The sequence below is a fragment of the Pinus tabuliformis genome, chromosome 2_1, assembly GCF_031772625.1.
Source record: "Pinus tabuliformis cultivar Carrire ecotype Pingquan chromosome 2_1, CPIR1, whole genome shotgun sequence".
Classification (NCBI taxonomy): domain Eukaryota; kingdom Viridiplantae; phylum Streptophyta; class Pinopsida; order Pinales; family Pinaceae; genus Pinus; species Pinus tabuliformis.
Window position 1 is genome coordinate 157,323,857 of NC_142299.1, and position 22,974 is coordinate 157,346,830.

At 39.3% G+C, this 22,974-nt stretch overlaps 1 protein-coding gene across 2 annotated transcripts in view; it reads left to right on the plus strand.

Annotated features, from left to right (window-relative positions):
• LOC149199210 (F-box protein PP2-A15-like) overlaps positions 1–4,356 on the plus strand; it is a 66,164-nt gene extending 61,808 nt beyond the window's left edge. For both annotated transcript variants that reach the window (XM_089402345.1, XM_089402346.1), the window contains one exon: positions 3,586–4,356. In XM_089402345.1, the coding sequence (XP_089258471.1) occupies positions 3,586–4,048 (463 nt within the window). In that variant the 3' untranslated portion in view covers positions 4,049–4,356. The remainder of the gene's footprint in view (positions 1–3,585) is intronic.
• Positions 4,357–22,974: the final 18,618 nt, after the last annotated feature.

The following is a 22,974-nucleotide window of genomic DNA, read 5'->3' on the forward strand; positions in this document are numbered from 1 at the left end:
TAATAGCAATTTTGTTCCTACATGTTATTGTAAAGTGCAATTATTAATATTCGAAAAGTAAAATCTAGCATTTATTACATATTTTCACCATAAATCTAGGGCTGACATCAAGGGTATTTATTGATGTTTTATGCATTTTTAACCATTAAAAACCTGAAGTTGATCTATCTCTTGCTTACTCCTTTGAAAGCCTTTCATTCTTTGTTGATATTATCATTTATAGGCAATTTCTTTGCTATTATATGCTTTTGCATGCTGTAAATCTGCATATCATAAAGCACTAGATTATAAACTGCTCTTATGGAATGTGTACTCGAACATTTGTAATGCTTATCTTGGCCTTCATGGATTTGTTGGTACCTTCTCCATAACCATTAGACTCCTTTCACCTTTGAGACCTCATTTATTGAAGACATTCCTGGGTGATTTACCTGCAAGTTACTACTTAGAGAGCCTTTTGGCTTAGTCATCTAACCTCTAAGTCTTGCTAGGGAAACCTCCCTTTTGGGGATAACCTTCGACCACAAAACAACAAGAGAGAGGCCATTGAGGTGACAATGGTGGCTAAGTTCTTTGTTTCCATAAGACCTTGGTTGCCTAGCAAGGCTTTGCACTAGGCTTGTTAGATTTTGCTATAACAAGACCATAATCATCTGAGCTCAGCAAGACATTTGAGGCATCGTTGATCATTTGCTGTGGGGAAATGTAGAGAACATGACATGTAGCTATTGGTTGGAAATATGCATCATGGGAGAAATATTTTCTCTTGTGGTTACCCATGCATGTGGATGGTTGACATGCCATAATTGTGCTACTTAGGGTGAATAATCTTAGTTTTCATTAGAGGCTTAGCTTTCAAATCAACTTGGTCTGAACTGGAATCAATCAAACTGGCTGGTTCGACTAGGCATGGTATTGAATTGGCTAGCTGACCAAACTAGAGGATTTCGACCTAACTAGTTAATTTGACCTCAAATGTACAAGGGGAGTCCAGGAACCACGATTTGAGGAAATCAAAGGTTGTTTCCCTCCCAAAATAACCCCCTTAGCTATAAAACCTACACCCCCCCATTCTATACCCTAAACCTAAACAAAAATCTATCTCAACCCTATCAATGTTGGTAATCAATGGTAATGTTAAATTCGTAAGGTAAAAATTGACATTTCCATTATCTTTCCTTTTTATCCCTTTACTTAAATGTTTAACATTATTATTAATTGTTTCAGGATGTTTGAGAGTGGTCCCAAGCTTATCGTATTGCACATGTTGCAAGTAGAATTCCATATCCCACTCAAAATTCAGTAGGCTTAATAATTTTTAGGATTTCGGGATTGGTAGCATTGCAAAATTTTCATTGAATTCTATCATGTATGAGGGTATGGGATTGGCATTTAATCCAGAGCTTGAAGCCCTTTATGTCCCTTGATGTTGGTGGCATTGATGGTTGAACTCCTGTGCCACGGGCTCAACAAAAATGTACCCTTCACTCAAACCAAAATAATTGGTTAGGCATGCTAAGGTTTTTCTACAATATTGTAAGGTTGAGGAGATGAACCCTTTGCGCAAACCAAAATCATTGGTTGAGCATGCTAAGCTTTTTCTACCATATTATAAGGTTGAGGAATCTGAGGAGTCTGAAGACTTTGAGCTAGATGATGTTTATGTAGCTTATGTTGATGATCCCATTTCTAGCAGTGGTGATGAGTTTGGTGAGTGATCATGTTGATCAATGGTTTGTAGTAGGCTAGTGGCCCAATAGCTTGTAGCATGGTTTTGGACTCTAGAGGCTATTAAGAGCATCATTGATTATGTATTTTGTTGCTGATGTGTATTGCACTAGGTTCCATTTTGATATATTAACCCTCACATGGCACATGGATGAACAAATTTTGCATGTTTTGTCTCTAATGGTTTGGAATATTACAAATATTTTTTTCATTAAAAAGTAATTATTTTATGTATTTTTTTTTTAAAATCAGTTCATTGAAGCCGGTTTAATCTGGTTCCGGTTTGAAACCTGGTTTGATATGTGGCCAGTTTGAAGACCTGTTCCGGTTTTTAAAACTATGATTAGAGGTATGGTTTAGATGTCAAATTTTCCTCTTGTCAATTTTTTTTGTGCCTTATCTAGAACATTTTTGAGATTGAACACTATAGTAACAATTTGAACCAAGGACATTATGAATGAGGCAACGAGGATATGGAGTTTTTAATCCACTTGTCACTAGATTGCTAGTGCCATTTAGTTGTGATGTAGGTGTAAGTTTTCAAGTTTTGAAGATTCATTATGAAGATAGATTTTTGAGTTTTCTTGCACCTCACATGGGAGTATATTCCCCATATGGAGCAACTGTGACACATTAAAATGGATATGGTGTGATCTTTGAAGGTAAGCCTGTTGGAATGAATGGCACTGATTATGTTGATGTGAATAATTTTTTTATTTCTTGAAGAATATAATAGTGGTCAACGAAAGGAACCTAAAAATGTTCGGCAAAATGAATCTGAATCTCAAGATCAAAAATGTTGAAGAGTTGAGATATGAATATACATTCGCTGCACGGGGATAGAAAACTCACTTGAATAGTTCAGTAAAATGTCGATCCAGTGGCAAAGAAACACAAAGATGTGGACAAATTAGGAAGGGGAGGAAGGTTTGTTTGCTTTTGATGATATTCAACATTGTTGTGCTCTAGCGACTGTTGCAGAGCTTAAGAATTATCGAGAAACTATTGCACATAAAAATTCCATGGAATTGAAAATGGCTATAGAGGAAGAATGTGCTTCTTTGTTGAAAAATGAGACGCGGGGCTTGGCTCCAGTTCGTAAAGCCAGTTGGTTGTAAATGAATTTATAAAACTAAATGTAAGTTTGATGGTCCCATGGAGAGGTATAAGGCCAAAATTGCAAAGGGTTATTCCTCAAGTCGAGGAAATAAAGTATGTTGAAACATCATGTCCTTTTGATAATGGCAGCCACATATAACCTTGAGGTACACCAATTGGATGTCAAAACAACGTTCTCCATCTCTATTTTTTGATATTTGGCAGCGGACTGCTTTTATTATGTATTTGTTTCTGAATATTGTCAGTATGTAACTGATTTCTGATTATTTACAGCATGAAATTGGTTTCTGAATGACATTGATTGCATGTAATTCGAAAGTGCTGTAACTGATACACAGAAAGTTCTGTATGAAGATAATGTAATGAGGCAATTTTAACCCTTTTGCTAGGGATTTTAGAGTGTGATTCTCCTTGGTTTCTCCATTTCCTGTTTTTTAAAGTCCTGCTTGTTGGTGGACTACAATAATTCTGTTTTTGTAAGAAGTTTAACAATAAGTATAATTCAGTTCAAATATTCGACCAAATAGTAGACCAGTGGTGTTTTATGTCACTGTTCAGTGTTTTGTAACCAATATCGAGAGCTCACATGTACATAGATCACGAGAGTCTTAGACCTCAGAAAAGACAAGACGTGATGGCTGTATCTTTCTATTTAACTTGAATTATGAATGGATGTACATATGTTGACTTTATCTTAATCCTAATCTAACTTTCAGAGCGTGTTCTTGGAATTTGCAGGTTCCATGAAGCAGCATATCTTCAGCAACATTGGTGGTTTGAAGTAGATGGTGTTGTGAAATTTCAGCTTCCTGCAGGAGAATACAGTCTTTCTTTCAGGTTACGACTTGGAAGGCCTTCTAGAAGATTGGGTCGTCGGATTTATGTCTATGATCAAATTCATGGATGGGACTTGAAACCTGTTCGGTTCTCTCTTTCTACATCTGATGGTCAGCATGCTATACGAGAGTGCTATTTGGAAGAGCCTGGTGAGATTGAAGGTAATGGCATTGTGAGTTATGCTCGTGGAAACTGGACTGACTATTATGTTGGCAACTTTGAGGTTAAGAACGATAGCAAAGTGACAGAAGTCAAGTTCTCCATGACACAAATTGATTGCACACATTCCAAAGGCGGTCTTTGCTTAGACCTCGTTTCAATTATTCCTAGCAAGCTTCGGAAGGAAACAGTGAAGGATTTGTAAATATTAGGTCCCTTCCCACCCCCCCCCCCCCCCAAAGAAGGATTGGGCAGTTTAAAAATACAGTAATATTGACATGCAGTTTCCTTTTAGGATCTGAAAATTCTATACTGTGAGTCATTGCTACTGTTTGTGTGCAGATAGGAAAGTTGATTGCATACAATAGAGTTAGTAAAATAAGGAAGAAATATTACGAGGATCTGCACTTGATGTATTTGCTGATTAAATGGTATGAAATTTATGTAATACTGCGCTCAGGCCCTTGTACAAAAGTATTTTTACATTTCAGTGTGAAAATATTGTCTTGTGTATGTGTAGTGCATTCTACAATTGTCATACCTGGACTAAATTTAGATGTACGTATGGTATTTTATTTTTGGAGGGTTTAAATAACCGAACTCTTGTTGTAGTTGTAACATTCAAACACTGGTTAAGAGGTATTCTGTATGCTATGGTGAAGCTTATATCTTCTAGTTTTGCTCATTTCAAGTGAATTCTTGGAGTAGGAAATTAACGGTTTTTGGCACTCAAATCAACTGTTTTAACATCTAGAAATGAGTTTTTCTGGAATAACTTGGTGTAAAAGGATGGTCTCGACCTCTTGGAATGCTCAGTTGTGATCCATTATTTCTTCTCATCTTTGGGCATTTCGAGTGACTCCAAGCAATAAGAAATGGCATAAAGCACAATTTTCGACACTCAAGTCATTAAGACACCAAAATACACTTGGTATGGAGTGCTACAGTCCAATGTGCTGGAAGGAACACTGTTATCATTCACTGGTGCATATTATAAGCTCAGCTGCTTTTTGGGAAGAATTTATCCAACTCCTATGTACTTATTTAAGTTTTTGTTTCATTCTCATGTTTAGGAGAAATATATTATTTTGGGATTGTATTAGCTTTAAACAAAATAGTGAAAATGACCACCTTGGTGTTATTATGGAAAATATTTGCTAAAGATGATGTAAGAATGTAACAAACAGTGAGGAGAACAATGGGTCACCAGTGGAACGACTGCATTCTAATGTTACAGTTGCAAATTTTTCAAGTGCATGAAGAAATAAAACTACTAGATGGTGTTTCAAATTTTGATAATTTTTTGTCATCTTAACTTTATGAAAAATAGGAATTGAAAGTGAAAAATAAGAAGAGCATTTTAGACAGATTTTTACACTTCGTATCTTTTTGGAATTCAGACTTCTGTGTTCCATAATATATATGACAACAAATCTTTCGGTGAAAATCATGTAGGAAAAAATCTCGTCGACACGTTTCGGACCAACTAGTGTGGTTCATCTTCAGGACAAGATGAGGAACCAGATCTAGGCATCGAAATATATATATGTAGAGAAGCTAACTAGCCGTTATAATATAACAACTAGTTTGACTCAATAACCATTATTAATAAAGAATACATTAATAATATAAAAACTATTTTATAGTAAGAAATAAAAAACAATTTTCTTATTAATAATATTTAGTTCTGATTAAAGAGTTTGAAAACGTCAAACAAAATATATATATTAGTAACCAAAGGAAAACCTTCTCACTAGAAACACAAAGTAAAGACAAATAAATAAAATAATAATAATATTTTTATTATTACAAATATTATTATTAACAAAAGAAATAAGAATAAATTAAAATCTTATAAAATAAAAAGGAAGGCTTTTCGAAAGAAGAAGAAGAAGAGAGAACTGAGGAAGACAGAACAAGGATCGAACACTTGTTGATACTCCAACCATTGTCTCTATTCATATTAATAGGGCTCTTTTCAATTTCCAAGGCCTCCCTAAATTTACGATGATGAAAATTGTCAATCCTTGTAATGACCTTAGCTTCTTTGATGTGGAAAAGACAAATCATCACATTTCGTAAATTTAGGTAGGCCTTGGAAATTGAAAAGATGCATATTAATCTGAATAGAGACAATGGTTGGAGTATCAATAGGTATTGGATCCTTGCTCTATTTTCCTAGATTTTTTTTGTTTGTTTGTAATATTTTTTTTTTCTCGGCGACACTAACTAATCTATATTATTATATACAGGTAAACATTACATCCAAAAAACTGTGGCTCCTTGGGCGGCTCTATCAGACTCATAATTCTGCCTCGCAGGGCGATATTTCCATTTCAGAACAATACACATGACACGGTGATATTCCAATGTAGCACCAAAACGGCCCACGCAGGGGCATCCCACAAAAGACTCATGACCCAGAAAGACTATAATAGCCGCGAGCATAACCCAGAGCAGAAAGACTAGAGTAGACGCTAACATGACTCAGAACATAAAGAAAACAAACAAAGACATAAGACGTAAACCAGATATCAACCGAGACCCCGTACCCGACCTGAGAGCAGACAGCAAATGCGCGGGAGTGCCGCTGGGGGTTACTCCTCTGGTTCCTCTTCAAGTATTCTGCACCATCCTTGTCCCTCTGGGATACCCTCCCATAGTGCCATGGGATCTTGCGCGGGGGCTGGCAGCTCTTGCTCTCGAGTTCGGGAGGGGGCTTGCTGAGGCTCCCTCTCTGAATGACCCGCTGCATTCGATGGCTCCCCCACTGGGCGCTTCCCCCTATTGTCCCCTGGACGTTCCTCAGCAGGGACCATTGACGATCCTTCCTCATTCTCCTCAGGAATTTTGGTGAACAGCACTGAGATATGTGCATTAATTCCCGCATTGTCCCTGGAACTGCCCAGTGTAAAAATGACAGAGCCAAACGCTGGGAGCATGGGCGCTCCATCATTGGAGCTACCAGCCTCCAGAAGCTGACTGGCTTGAATTGGGGTAGCTCCTGCCCTTCTATAACAATAGCAGCAGCAGCAGTGATGGTGAACATCCGCTGCAGGAGGACGAGAGGTTTCACCACGCCCTGAACCTCTTCTGCAAGGCATCCTTTCACGCGGCCGCGCCATGGTATCCGCAAATTCCTTATCCTGTTCCAGAGCAGAGGAGGGCCAACTGTTACTTCGTTCCTTACCAACTGCTTGCTGTCTCCAAATTGGGTCGAGGCTGAGCCCAACTGAACAAAGACAAAGACCAGAAAAAACAAGCATGGAGCGGACCTCGTCCGAGCTCTCAACAATGAAATCGCAGCATCTTCGCACAGAATTCTGAGGAGCCTTCTCGTCGCACTGAGCTTCGCACCCCAACAATCCATCATTCTTAAACCCATTAACATTCCCTCGGTACTTGCCCGCATTGAATACTCTCTGCAGGCTTGCCATCGCCTCCAGCGCCTTCATTAAGGCTGCCCTTATGCTTCTCCCGACTTGAAGTCTCGGCGGCGAGGGGCATTAAAGGCCCTTGATCCTCACGTGGCAGCCCATGCTGGGCATGTGGCTCTCCCCTTCCAGACTTGATGACACCCGCATCCGGGGCGACAGCCTCTTCTTGGATCAGGCTTTGACATTCCTGGAGCTGTTGCCTGTTAGGAATGATATCTGTGCCTCCAAATAGAAGGGGGAGATCAGTCTCTGCTCCAATGTTGGCTAGGAGGTCCGCTATTTTGTTGCCTTCCCTTTTAGTGTGGATGAAGGAGATGGCTCTTGAACTGCTGAGCTTTTGTGCTATGTCATTTAGCCTTGCTTCTAGCCTCCAACTGGGTGCTACTTTCCTTGCTTGCGAGCCATTCTGTATACGGGTGGCCATGTTGATTAGAATCTGGGAGTCACCTTCTACAATCAGGGGTTGAAGGTTGTAATATTTTAATATTTTATAAGATTTTAATTTATTTTTTTATTTCTTTGCTAATGATAATATTTATAATAATAAAAATATTATTATTATTTTCTTTATTGATGTCTTTACTTTGTGTTTCTAGTTAGAACACTTTCTTTTGGTTACTAATAAAATCAATCAATTGTATTAGTATTATTATTTATAATAATAGAAATTATTATAATGCTAATTAATCAATCAATTGTATTAGTATTATTATTTATAATAATAGAATTTATTATAATGCTAATTATTTATTAATAGTATTAGTTATAATAAATTTATTTTGGAACATCTTAGTTTGACCTTTTCACCCTCTTTAATTAAAACTAATTATTATTAATAAGAAAATTATTATTTATTTCCTACTATAGAATAGTTTTTATATTATTAATGTATTCTTTATTAATAACAATTATTGAGTCAAATTCGCTGTTGTATTCTAACCACTAGTTAGTTTTTCTCTACATCTATTTATTTTGATGTCTAGATCTGGTTCTTCATCTTGTTATGAAGATGAACCACACTGATTGGTTCAAAACGCGTTGACTAGATTTGTGTTTTTCATCGAAAGATTTTGTATTTGTTGACACCTAATCTTTGAGATTAGGTTAATTCACGTAAAATGGTGTAAATAGAAAATAAGGAGAATTGGAATATGAAGAGACACTGGGAGATGAAGCCCAAGAGTCTCTCCCTCCATGTATGTATCTATGATCAGTGTTAATTCAAAAACACAATTTCCTTTGAGGAGTTACCTCCTGGCCTAACATGGTATCAGAACACAAGTCACAACCACTATTTTTGGCTTCCTTCTTGCCCTTGTAACTCCTTGTCATTGTTTTGCATTTGACATATCCCTGCCAAATTTCATGCATTACACTAGTCGAGATTGCGTTCTATTATCACTGTTGAAGAGTCGAATTGCTACCACCCATTGTAGCCTCATAAATGACCTCCTCCACATACTACGGATCATGGATCCATGATTGAGTAAGTTTGTGCGTGGTACAGTCCTTTGGATTGAGTTGATCTGAGCATTTTGAAAGCAATCAAGTACGTAAGCCTAGAGAGTGAAATCTTTCTTGTTCAACATTCATCAACGTTCAATCACAGACGGTGGTTGTGGATTTGCAGCGATAGTTTTTGGGCCAGTGGAAATCCAAGCTCTAGTTTTATATCAATCAAATTGAAAGAGTTGGAGTTGTTGTTGCATGAATAAAAAAGAACGCAGATAACGACAATGTTGTGGTTGGTGCATTGAAGTCGGAGGTGTTGTGCATTGAAACAGGAGGTAATGTGCATTGAAGCTAGAGGTGCACACCATTTGGTATGTTGAATGTTGTTACGTTTAATGGTTAGCGCCCGGTTACATTGAATCTTGCTGTTGGCACGCCTAGTTACTTCATGTAATATATATATTGTGTTGCGTATATGGTTCCGTTTTGTATATCGTATATCACCTCTGCTGGTAACACCTCCCTTACTTCGCTAGTAACATCTCCCTTGACACCGCCATATATCACCTCCCCCATACATTGACTCCCCTCCACTATATAACCCGTCCCCCATATATCCCTCCTCCAAGTAATAACTCTTTCTTATATATATATATCAGAGTGTTTTTTTTTTTTTTTAACAGAAATTACCACCAGAAGTGCATTTTTTCATAGCATATTGCAAGAAGAATACATTTTTTACACAATACACAAACTTTAAAATGCATTCATTGATATCAATTGTTGGATTAGTGCTCTTTGGAAAAAAGAACTATCTTGAATGGTCAAGGAAGATAAAACACACTCATTTTCAATGAGCGGTAGAGAGGAGTTTGTGAAGGAGAACGAGATAATGCACCTACAAAGATATAACCCTCCCCCAAGTAATAACTCTGTCTTATATATATATATATATATCAGAGTGTTTTTTTTTGTACAGAAATTACCACCAAAAGTGCATTTTTTCACAACATATTGCAAGAAGAATACACTTTTTACACAATACACAAATTTTAAAATGCATTCACTGATATCAATTGTTGGATTAGTGCTCTTTGGAAAAAAGAACTATCCTGAATGGTCAAGGAAGATAAAACACACTCATTTTCAATGAGTGGTGGAGAGGAGTTTGTGAAGGAGAACGAGATAATGCACCTACAAAGCCCTGTTTAGATAAGGAGATTGCCATTTGGGAAAACAAGAACAACAAGGCCTATGCCTTGATTGCAACATCTGTAAATGAAGAGGTGAGTCGCCATATTTCACCATTTTCAAATGCTTTTGAAGCCTTAAAGAAGTTGAAGGAATTGTATGACTCACTCTCTGAACTTGAAGTTGTCTAATTGATGATTAAATTGTTCAGTCTTGAATTAAAAAATGATGACTCTCTTGCCTTAATATCAAAAGTAAGATCCATTATGCATGATATAAAAGCCACACTCTCTGAACTTGAAGTTGTCCAATTGATGATTAAATTGTTCAGTCTTGAATTAAAAAATGATGACTCTCTTGCCTTAATATCAAAAGTAAGATCCATTATGCATGATATAAAAGCCACTAGTGTTGATATAGACATTCCTCTCATAACTTATTTCAAGGCACTATATTCCACCTATTCACATTATCTTGAATCATTGCAAGCAAGTGGAAACCTTAAGGAGATTACCTTTTGAATCCCTTGAGAAGAAATGTGTTGAGAGAAAGAAGGATTTTGGGAAGAAGACAACTCCTCAATCTTCTAAAGAAGTTGTGTGTCTTGCACATAGAGAGAACAATCATGAACAAGATTCTTCTAGAGGAAGAGGTGGCTGAAGATGATACAAGTGGATATTGGTGGCCACACGCCAATTCCACATTTTAGTTTCCTTAATTGTAGCACAATTTACTATTTTTAGCAGTTTTTCGGGTCCTAAATTTTCGGAGTCATTTTGAGGCTCTAAATGACATTTTTTTTGGAAATATACCACCAACGACTTATGATAAGGCACTTTTTCCGTCGTAGTCTTCGGAGAGATCTTTCCAACGGGGTATCATGCGTGTCAAACGAAGATAATATGACCAAGTCATGACCTTGGGAAGTTCGCTGCCCAATTAACCCCAACAAGGCCCATAAACTCTTAGTGTTGCATCTCGGATTAGGGTTTTGGTTGTTTAGGGTTTGCTCTTCTTGTTCAATAATAAAAACGTCCTTGAGCCTTATTGTAAGGCAATTCAGAGGCATGTAGCCACCACGTCTCTTCTCATAGATAAGCTACCATCGCCGAGCTAATATCATTTCCATACTGTTTATAAGCATATTTCATTATTTGATATTAATCAAAGAAAGTGTATTTCTGCCGCATCTCTGTATTTATGGTTATATCTGCAATTTGTTGTGTTCCTGTTTAAATCCAAATTAGTGGTATCAGAGTGATCTACTTTTTCTTTGTTTTTCTTTGCATGTCCCAAATGAGGTCGGGATATAAGGAGTTAGGGCTCGAACTGGTCGAACTTTTGCAAGACAAGCCTCATAAATTCTGATGACCTCCCATGGAGGAAGAAAAGAAAGATGAGGGAGCATGAGATCCTATCAAAATATTGCTCGAGGAGGCCCTCGAAAAACAAAGGAACGCGATGATGGATAACTTTGCCCAGCTCCTTCAACGGTTGCCCATCGATGGTGCATCCACATCCAACAACCACCCTGGAGGCTCCACACCTTTTAAGGTACAAGTAAACTTTGACATTCCCATATTTGAGGGCAAAATAGATGCAGATGCCGTAGTAAATGGCTGAATATGTTAGAAGGATATTTTTCTGTTCATGATTTTTCTAGTCGAGAAAAGATTACTTTTGCTCTTCTCAACGCTGCCCCGCATGTCAAGCACTGGTGGGAAACCTATTGTGAGCAAAATGATGAAAGTACGAATTCATTGTTTTTAGCTGCTCCCACTTGGAATCCATTCTGGGATGCCATCAAGGAGCAGTACTACCTTTTCGGGAGCTATGAGGACAAATACATAAAGTGGACCACGCTGCGAGAGGGAAGGGACCAAGATGTGCCAGAGTTTACCAATGTTTTTTATACCTTGCGCATGAAGTTGGGCATCAAGGATTTGAGAAACATTTGGTACTCAAGTACCGTGACTGCCTACATAGATACATCCAAGACGAGATGGAGTTCCTGGACATTTTCTTGCTGGGCACGGCGTACTGATACACCGTCAAGATCGAGCATAATTCTAAACAGAAGAAGCGAGACTTTGGATCTATGAATCCGAAGTACGGAAAATATGCCCCCAAATTGCAGAACAAAGGACAAAGCCAAGGCGGGATGGCTCAGGAAAACCTACCAAGGCCACAAACAAAGGAAAACATTGCAAAGCCAAAGAAGGATACAGAAAAGTGGCTTGAGTTCCATAAGAGCTCTACCCACAACATAAGCGAGTATCGAGCTAGTGGTCGAGTTGAAGGCTTCATAATCAAATGCATGTTCCGACTTTGAGTCAAAACCAAACAAGGGGAATGACAAAGGGAAGCAGATTATTGATGCAGAGTCCAACGTCACTGTCGCCACCACAAAGATTTAGAAGGAGGAACCCGAAGATCCATAGGAGGAGGAGCGTCTTTTCCACTCCCAGATGTGGATGAAGGGTTCTCCACTATAGTTCATTGTTGACAACGGGAGCCAAAAGAACCTCATTGTAGCAGAGGTCGTGAAGCGGTTGGGCTTATAGACCACGACACACCCACAACCGTACACCATTGGGTGGCTTCACCAAGGACGGGATCTGTGTGTGAGCCAACAATGTCGTCTTCCATACAACATCAAGCCCTTCACGGATAAGGTATTATGTGACGTTTCTCCCCTTGATGTTTGTGATGTATTATTAGGCCAACCATACTTGTAGAAGCGACATGTTGTGTATGAGTCAAGACCTCACACTGTTATTGTTACATTAGGAAATAAGCTGTACAGGATACTGGAGGTAGCTCCACCTACCGCCATCTCTCTGGTTATTGCAAAACAATGCAGTAAGCTAATTTCAAAAATCGGGAAATTTGTTTTCCTGATGATACACCCTCAAGGAAATAAGAAGACAATGGCCATGACTTCCAGACAAGGCCCTTCCACATGACAACAACAGATGGACAAGGTCGTGGAGGAGTACGAGGACATCTTCACCTCCCCTGCAGGGGTGCCTCTGCACTGTCAGGTCAAGCACTCCATCAATCTGACCCCAGGTGTGCCGTTACCCAATGGACCAATCTATTGACGCTCCGTTCTGAAGAACGATGAAATCAAGAGGCAAATTCATGAGCTATTGCAGAAAGGTCACATTCGATCGAGTTCATCGCCTTGTGGGAGCCCGATCGTGTTGGTACAAAAGAAGGATGGGACTTGGAGACTCTGTATTGACTATTAGGCGATGAAATCAAGAGGCAAATTCAAGAGTTGTTGCAGAAAGGTCACATTCGGTCGAGTTCATCGCTCTGTGGGAGCCTGATTGTGTTGGTACAAAAGAAGGATGGGACTTGGAGACTCTGTATTGACTATTGGATGCTAAACAAGATCAATGTCTGGAATAGGTACTCGATCCCACGGATTTGATGACCTTATGGAGCAACTCAAGGGAGAAAAATAATTCAGCAAGATCGACTTGAAGTTTGGATATCACCAGGTACCAATCGAACCCTCCGATGTGTGGAAGATTGCCTTCAAAGCTAAGGAGGGTCTTTTCAACTGGTTAGTTATGACTTCGGGTTGACGAATCCTCCTGCAACCTTCATGAGGCTCATAGATGACATCTTACAACCATTCACCAACTCATTTGTAGTGGTATACTTGGATGACATCCTGATCTTCAACTACATTTGGGAAGAGCACCTCCACCACATCCGACAGGTTCTCGAAATACTGTGACAACACAAGTGTGTGCCAATTTGGAGAAATGTACTTTTGGCATGACCTAGGTTCAGTATATGGGGGGTGCATGTGGATCTAGCCAAGATCCCAGTGATTCAGGATTGGCCAGCCCCAACCACTCTGACAGAGCTCTGTAGCTTTCTAGGTCTTGCCAGTTTATACCACAGGTTCGTTTTTGGGTTCTCTCATATCATTTGGCCCTTGAGTCAAGTCACCAAAGGATGAGCGAAAGCAAAATTATTTTGGTCTAAATCTCAACAGAAGGCATTCACAAAGTTAAAACATTGCCTTTGCTCTGCACCAGTACTCACATTACCAGACTTGCAACAACCATTTGAGATTGAGACAAATGCCTCTGACTATGCTATTGGGGCAGTCCTTACTCAATAGGGGCATCCAGTGGCATATCACAGTGAAACACTTTCAGACATGGTCCGGAAGTATCCCACTTATGATAAAGAGACGTATTTCATTGCGCAGGCCTGTCGACAATGGAAGCATTACATTTTGGGGAAGGAAACTATCATCCACACAGACCACCGACCTCTGCAATTCATACAGATGTAAGGGAAGTTGCAGAATGATCACCATCACAAGTGGTCCACATACTTGCAACAGTTCCATTTGAATATCAAGTACAAGAAGGGCAACACAAATAATGTTGTAAACTACCTCAGCCGACCACCGATCATGGCATTAACTACCGTGCTCAACTCTTATGGGCACGAGACTTCTGATTGGCCACTTATCTACAAAAGTGACCCATAGTTCGGCCACACATACCATATACTCTTGGCGGGTCAGCAAGTTCCAGATTTTCACCTTTAGGATGCTCTGTTATGCCATATGGGACACCTTTGTGTTCCTTCAAGCGAGCGTGCGAAGATGATTTGGGAAGCGCACTACAATCGGGCCACTGAGAATTTTAGGGTCGAGAAACCGTGGCAGTACCGCAAAAGTATTTTTATTGGACGAATCTTCGACAAGATGTCGGGAAGTACATCAGATCTTGCACTGCCTATGCCATCGCCAAACTGACTATCAAGAAGCAAGGTCTATATACTCCGCTGCCTACCCCTAATCGACCTTGGGAATCCATCTCCATGGATTACATGTCAGGTATTTTTTCTACTAAGCATGGCAATGACTGTGTTTTTGTGGTCGTTGACTGATCCTCATAGATGACCATTATGGCTGCCTGCAAGAAGAGTATCACAGTAGAAGCCAATACTAAACTCTTCTTTGAACGAGTGTGGGTACACTTTGGGATCCCACAATATATCATTTCAGATCAGGACAACAGGTTCCTCAGTACATTTTGGTCCAGTTTCTAGTCGATGCTGGACACCAAGCTCACTAAGTCCACAACTTTCCATCCCCAAACTGATGGCCAGACAAAGGTTTTCAACATGATGATCGTACACATTCTGCGCATGTAAAACGCAAAGCATCCCCGCACATGGGATGAGAGCCTCCCCTATGTCCAACATAGCTACAACCGGGCTCTCCACAGCTCCACTGGCCACAACCCTTTTCAGGTGGGCTTGGGATTCCAGCGATTATGTTCCATTGATGTGGCCATACCAGTTGCAGTGACTCAGGGAGATTCGTCTCATGTCTAGTCCGAAGCTGATAAGGCAAATAGATTCATTGAGCATATTCAACACATCTGCCCACAGGTCCATGACATATTGGACAAAACCAATGCCAAGTACAAGCAACGACATGATCAACATCGGGTGCCACACAAGTTCTAGGTGGGCGACCAAGTTTGGCTACATTTGCAGAAGAAGCGCCTTGCTGGGCCCCACCGCAAGATTTGCCCTCTTCGATATGGGCCATACATCATCACCAAGGCTGTGTGAGATAATGATTTTGAGCTCAACATTCCTCCATTCATTGGCCTGCACCTAGTGTTTAATGTGGATCGCCTTCAGCCATACTTTCGACCATTACTAGACACATCCGACATTACAGAAAAACTCATACCAACAGAGTTAAATCCAGATTGCATGTAACAAGCTGCAACTGATTGGATCATGGACACACAGATCAAGAACACTCGCCAACAGAAGATCCAACTGTATCGAGTTGTCAAAGCATTAGGCCAACTCCTTCACCAGGGCAAGTGGCTCACCAGGGACCAAGTTCAGCAGAAGTTTCCTCATCTCATGGAGGAACTCTATGCAATGAGGACCATTGCTTCTTAAGGGGGGAGGAATGATCCAGGTGAATATTGGTGCCACCCACCAATTCCACATGGACCCCCACCATTGTTCTTCTAGTTTCCTTAATTGTAGCACAATTTACTACTTTTAGCAGTTTTTCGGATCCTAAACTTCTGGAGCCGTTTGAGGCCCTAAATGATGTTTTTTTTGGCAATCTACCATCAATGACTTCTGAAAGTCTTTTTTTTTTGTCGCAGTCCTTGGAGAGATCTTTCCATCGGGGTATCTTGTGCGTCAAATGGAGATAATATGACGATGTCATGACCCCGGGAAGTTGGCTGCCCAACTAACCCCAACAAGGCCCATAAACTCTTGGTGTTACATCTCTTCGGGTTAGGGTTTTGGTTGTTTAGGGTTTGCTCTTATTGTTCAATAATAAAAAGGCCTTTGAGCCTCATTGTCCACCACATATCTTCTCAGAGATAAGCTACCATCGCCGAGCTAGCATCATTTCCATACAGTTTGTAAGCATATTTCATTATTCGATATTAATCAAAGGAAGTGTTATTTCCGTTGCATCTCTGTATTTATGGTTATATTTGTAATTTGTTGCGTTTCTGTTTAAATCCGGATCAGAAGAGGAAGAGGAAGGAGGACTTTTAGAGGCAGGGTGGCATAGAGTTTTAAGGAGAAAAGTCATCTTCATTGCATACGATGCAATAGAGATGGACATGATGCATCCACATGTAAGTTGCCGTGGGACATAATTGAGCAGGAAATAAATGAAGGCAAAGGTAAAACCCATGACAAAGGGAAAGGTAAAGCACCTAGATCCATTCACTATGTTGTGGCAATTGCACCATTGGAGTAACTAAAAACTTATTCAATGCTTCACTTGCTTCATGGAAAGATGATTGGTTGCTTGATTTAGGAGCAACTCGCCACATGAATTTTAGGATATATTTTTTTAAAGAATTCATTGACAATGTTGATGGAGCAGTGTATTTTGCAAATAAATCAAAACTCAAGCCATCAGGCTCAAACTGCCTGGTCTTCCAAACTTTCTTCTACATGACGTTCTATAACTCTTGGAGTTGAGGAAAAACTTGCTATCTTTGCCCCACATCTTCCAGCAAGGACACTCCATTCATATATTTGATGGCAAGGTCGAGGTCAAAAAAGCATCAGATCACTCACTTGTCATGATGGGGAGAGAAGAAGAAAGAATTATGAAGCTGCAAGGTATCTCTGTGATGAGCCCTAGAAATGGGTAATTATATAGGCTCATTCTGCCTCTTATTTCGACTTAATCCACCATTTTCATTAGTTTGTTGCATATTTTTGAATATATTTATGTTAATAGAGTGAATTGGGTTAGTCACTTTGCCATATAGTCTAATGAATGATTTATGCAGATTTTTTGGCCAATTTTGGACAAAGTCAAGGGATTTATGAGCAAATGGTAGCCAAAACTCATGGAAAACAGGGAAGAGGATTTGTAGGTGGGTGTATCCTGCATTTATGACCCCTTTCCTTGAATCCTCCATCAGCTACTCGGAGCACAAAGGTCCACATTGATGATTCCAAGGGGCAGCCGAACAAGTAAAGTAGGACTGCTGTTTATCTCCAATTCTAGGAAGCCGAGTTCCTTGATTTTAGGAGGACTATTGGAGGACTCCATTTGTATAAATAAGGAGGCTTAGAGCCTCAATAGGTTAGCCAGTTATTAGTATATTTTCTCACTTTTGTGCAGCATTGTGTTCAGCTCATTTTCGAGTTCTTTTTTGAGAACAGTTTATGTAATGTGACTGCTATTTTTGATAATGAAGATGAAACAGTTTTTGAGCCAACACTGATATCTTTCAGAGGGCTGAAGCTCTTGGGTTAGGGCCCAACCCAAGCTGCCCAGCACCTCCTACTGTGTACTTATATGTTTTTGCTTCAGTTCATGAGTTAATTTCTGTTGCATAGATTCATTTTACTTTGTTAGATTAGGGTGTTATTAATGGTTGGCATAGTTGTTTTTGTTTCAGTTGCTCAAGTAGGTTACTGCAGTGACAGAATAAGATTCAAAAAGGCCAACAACAGACCCTGATCTCTTTTTTCCCTTCTTGGGACTATGATTTGAGGTCAAGGCACTACTGTTGCCACAAAAAACACAGTTTTGATCCTCCATGCAACTGCCAGTGTGATACCTTGGTTTGGAAAGATTGATATTGGTTCAGATTCAGTTGCCTAGATAATTTCCTGTTCTTTTACAATAGATTTCTTTGCCATGATTTTCTGTTCAAAGGTTACTATTCAACATTTTTTTGTTGTAGGTCAGAAATTAGGTCAAGCTAGAGAAATTTCAGTTTTTTAGTCCTTTCTTTGATATGTTTTTGTAAGTAGATGTGAAGATATTTTGTAGGACACCTCAGCTCACAATACATCCATAATACAGCCAGCGCCAGCTCACTTCTCATAGATTTCCCAAGTCATTTTGTTATGAAACCAACTCAAGAAAAGATAGAAAAGATAGATCAACGCCTTAGAATTCAGCCTCTTCGAGGGGGCAACCTCCTTTACATTACATAAATGAACAATTCTTGGATGATACAAATGACAAAACCTCCTTTCTATATATAGGAGTCTAAGGAGTCACAATATAATCTAGCCAACCTAACAATAATAATATAAAGCCACAAAAATAACAATAGAGGGATTCTATGGGGCACAGAAATAACAATATAGGGGTAATAGGGGCACAACAATATAAATAAGGGGTATAACTACAATAGTAATGGGGTAATCACTAGTATTATAGGGACCCAACATGCCCCTCTCCTTCAAAAAAGTGTTGTCCTCAACGCTTGAGTAGTTCTGGATACTTCTGCATAAAATTCTCATCCTCCCATGTGGAATCTTCAGCGGATAAGTTCTTCCACTTGATAAGATACTCTGAAATTGATCGATTTTGTAGCTGTCGAGTTCTTGTTTCTGTGACTGCTTTCGGTTCCAATATAATTTTTCCTTCCTCGTCAAGTTCTGGCAATATTGTTTGAATTGGGAGCTTGTCACCTATAACCTTCTTTAAACATGAAACATGGAAAACTGGGTGCAATCGAGAAGCTGCAGGAAGCTCCAATTTGTATGCCATAGTACCAATCTTTTGCAACACCTTGTACGGACCATAATACTTTGGTGATAATTTATTATCCTTCTTAGCTTGCTTTAGGGACATTTGCTTATATGGTTGTAGCCGTAGGAATACCCAATCACCTACATCAAAACTTCTTTCACTGCGATGTTGATCTGCCTGTTGTTTCATTCTATTTTGTGCCAACACGAGGTTATCCTTTAAGAGTTGGAGGACTTGTTGTTGATGTTCGATGTGATGTTCCACTGCCTGAACCTTAGAATTTTCTCTTAAATATGATGTGATGGATGGTGGTTGATACCCATAAAGTGCCATAAATGGGGTCATTTTTGTTGCTGTATGGAAGGAAGTGTTATACCACCATTCAGCCAGAGGCAACCATTTGACCCATTGTGTCTGTTTATCAGATACAAAGCAACGAAGATATCCTTCCAAACATTTGTTTACTATCTCAGTTTGCCCATCAGATTGAGGATGATAAGATGAGCTATGAGCTAACTGAGTACCAAGACAAGAAAATAATTCTGTCCAAAAATTTCCAGTGAAAATGGGATCTCTGTCACTTACAATAATCTTTGGGTTTCCATGTAGCTTTTGAACTGTTTCCATAAATGCAGTAGAAACTGTACTGGCTTTAAATGGATGTGATAATGCACAAAAGTGTGCATACTTGGTAAGTCTGTCAACTACCACCATGATGACACTCTTTCCCTCAGACTTGGGTAAACCTGTGATAAAATCCATTGAAACCTCCTCCCAACGTTGGCTTGGAATGGATAAAGGTTGTAATAGACCCGGTGTCTTAATTGTTTCAACTTTATTTTGCTGGCAAACCAAACATTCCGCCACAAACTTTTGAATATCTGATTTAAGGCCATCCCAAAAAAATTCCTTCTTAACCCTGTGGTAAGTTTTTAAAAATCCTGAGTGCCCTCCTAAGGGAGAAGTGTGCAATTCCATAAGAATCTTTTGTTTTAGCTGGGAATTCTTACAGAGGTATAAGCGATCTTTGTACCATAACGAATCATTTTGCCAGCTAAATGTATCAGAAGTACTGGAATCTTGTTGTAGCTTTCGAATAAGTGCCCACACTTCTTCGTCATTCTTCCATTCCTCCCTTGCTTCGTTTATCCAATCTGGTTGGATAATAGAAATGGCACACAACAATGCTTCCACATCCTCATCCTTTCTTGAGAGTGCATCTGCCACCACATTTTGCTTCCCTTTTTTGTAGATGATTTCAAAGTCATAACCCAACATCTTTGTGACCCACTTTTGTTGCTCTTCAGAGGATAATCTTTGTTCTAAAAAGTATTTAAGGCTATCATGATCCGTTTTTTACCTTGAAGTGTCTTCCCATTAGGTAGGGTCGCCATTTCTTAAGTGCATGGAGTATTGCCAACATTTCCTTCTCATAAATAGCTTTGCTTAAAAACTTTCCCTTGATTGGACGACTTTCAAAAGCAATGGGTCTTTCATCTTGCATTAGAACAGCACCAATTCCATTTCCTGAAGCATCACATTCCACAATAAAGGTTTTTGTGAAGTCCGGTGTAGCTAAGACCGGTGCTTGGCACATTGCCTCTTTAAGATGTTCAAAGGCCTTTGTTGCTTCCGGAGTCCATGAAAATGAATCTTTCTTCAATAATGTTGTTAGAGGTGCTGCTATTCTCCCATAATTCTTAACAAACTTGCGATAATACCCTGTCAACCCAAGAAATCCTCGCAGATGCTTTATGGATGTGGGGATTTTCCATTCCTTAATGGCTTTAATTTTGCTAGGGTCTACCTTAACTCCTTCATGAGATACAATATGACCCAAATATTCCACCTCCTGGACTCCAAAGAAACATTTGGATCTTTTTGCATATAATTGTTTCTCCTCCAATAGTTGTAGCACCCTGTCAACATGTTCAACATGATCCTTCCAAGACTTGCTGTAGATTAGTATATCATCAAAAAATACTAACACAAATTTTCTAAGGAATGGTTTGAAAATTGAATTCATCAAACCTTGAAATGTTGAAGGTGCATTGGTAAGGCCAAAAGGCATGACCAAAAATTCATAATGACCCTCATGAGTTCTAAATGCCGTTTTCGGAATGTCTTCAATCTTCATTCTGATTTGATGATATCCCGAACGAAGATCCAACTTGGTGAAGTAAATTGATCCATGCAATTCATCCAGTAATTCATCAATAACAGGAATGGGGAACTTATCTTTAATAGTGAGCTTGTTGAGCTCCCTATAATCCGGACACATGCGCCATGATCCATCCTTCTTGTGCACCAATACTACTGGAGCTGAGAAAGAACTTTGACTTGGTTGAATTATACCAGCCTCTAGCATTTCTGCAACCATACGTTCAATTTCACTCTTTTGGGCATAGGGATATCTGTACGGCCTGATGTTTGGAGGAACACTTCCTGGAATCAGATGAATAGCATGATCATGATCACGCATAGGTGGGAGACCTTTTGGAGTCTCAAATACCTTGGAATGATTGTCCAAGACTTTTTGGAGATCTGGAGAAATAGATGATTCCAATGTGGAAACATCTAGCGAACATAATTGTGCAATTACACCTCTTTGCTCCTTTTTTAGAAGCTTTGTCATGCCATTAGAGCTGATTATCTTTCCTGGTTTCCCTGCAATACCCCTTAATTCAACTTCCTTTCCTTCCGTAGAAAATTTGATGAAAAGTTCTTGAAAATTAAAAGCTATTGTACCCAAGGATTGTAGCCATTGGACTCCTAGTACAACATCAGCACCTCCCATTGGAATGGAAAGCATTGGGCTAGTCAATACATATTCTCCCATGGATAGCTTGATATTATGGCACTTTCCAGAGCAATTTATTGTTCCTCCATTTGCAATCATCACTTGACACTCTGGTGCTGGATATAGGAAGCAATTCAATTCTTTTGCTACCCTACAATGAATAAAATTGTGGGTGCTTCCTGAATCAATCAACACTATTACCTTTTTCTTCTTGATTTGTCCTTCTATCTTGATGGTTTGAGGAGTGGTAATTCCCGCCAATGCATTACAAGATATGGTCGGATTTATTTTTTCTTCATCTAGGCTTTGTTCCTGGAGTATATCTTCTTCTTTTGACCTTTCTTGCTCCTTTTCTTCTTCCTCTTCACAATCTATGTAGAATAATTTCTTCTCAGCACACTTATGACCTTTAGTGTATTTGCTATCACAACTGTAACAAAGCCCTTTTGCTCTTTTTTCTTCCAATTGTTGTGGTGTCAACCTTATAGGTTGTGGAAGACTAGGGGCAACAACACTTCCGTCTTTATAGTTGTGAGTGGTATGCTTCCTGGTTGCCATAATTTTGCTTTCCATTTTTCTTGCTAACCTGAATGCCTTCTCTAATGAATCAGGTTCCCAAAGGTGAACATCATGTTGGATATTATCCTTTAAAGACCCTATGAACACATCAATCCTATGCTCCTCTGGAATATCTTTTACCCTTATGTTCAATTTTTGGAACTCCTCAATGTGCTCCATTACTGAACCCTTTTGTTTGAGACTTATCAATTGGCTAAAAAAAGTGTTGCTTTTTGTATCTTCATAATGTGCTATCAATTCTTCCGTAAAAATTGCCCAAGTGATAAATTGTTTACGAGAGCAAAGCCATTGATACCATACAAACTGATTTGGTTCCAAATATACAGTTGCCATACGTACCTTTTGTGCGTTTTGCACATTATTGAGATCGAAGAATTGCTCCATCTGTAATATCCATGTGGCGGGATCCTTGCCATCAAACTTCCTCATATCGATTTTTGGAATATGGTGATTCTTCGATCCAACATTAGCGTCTATGGAATCATGATTAACATTTCTTTTGTTCTCATCATGAGTTTCCTTTACTACCTTTTCACCATTAGTGACCCTTTCTTGTAGCAACTTCTTCAATTCTTCCATGTCTGTCTTCAAATCTATCTTCAAATCGCCCATCTTAGCTTCCACGCCAC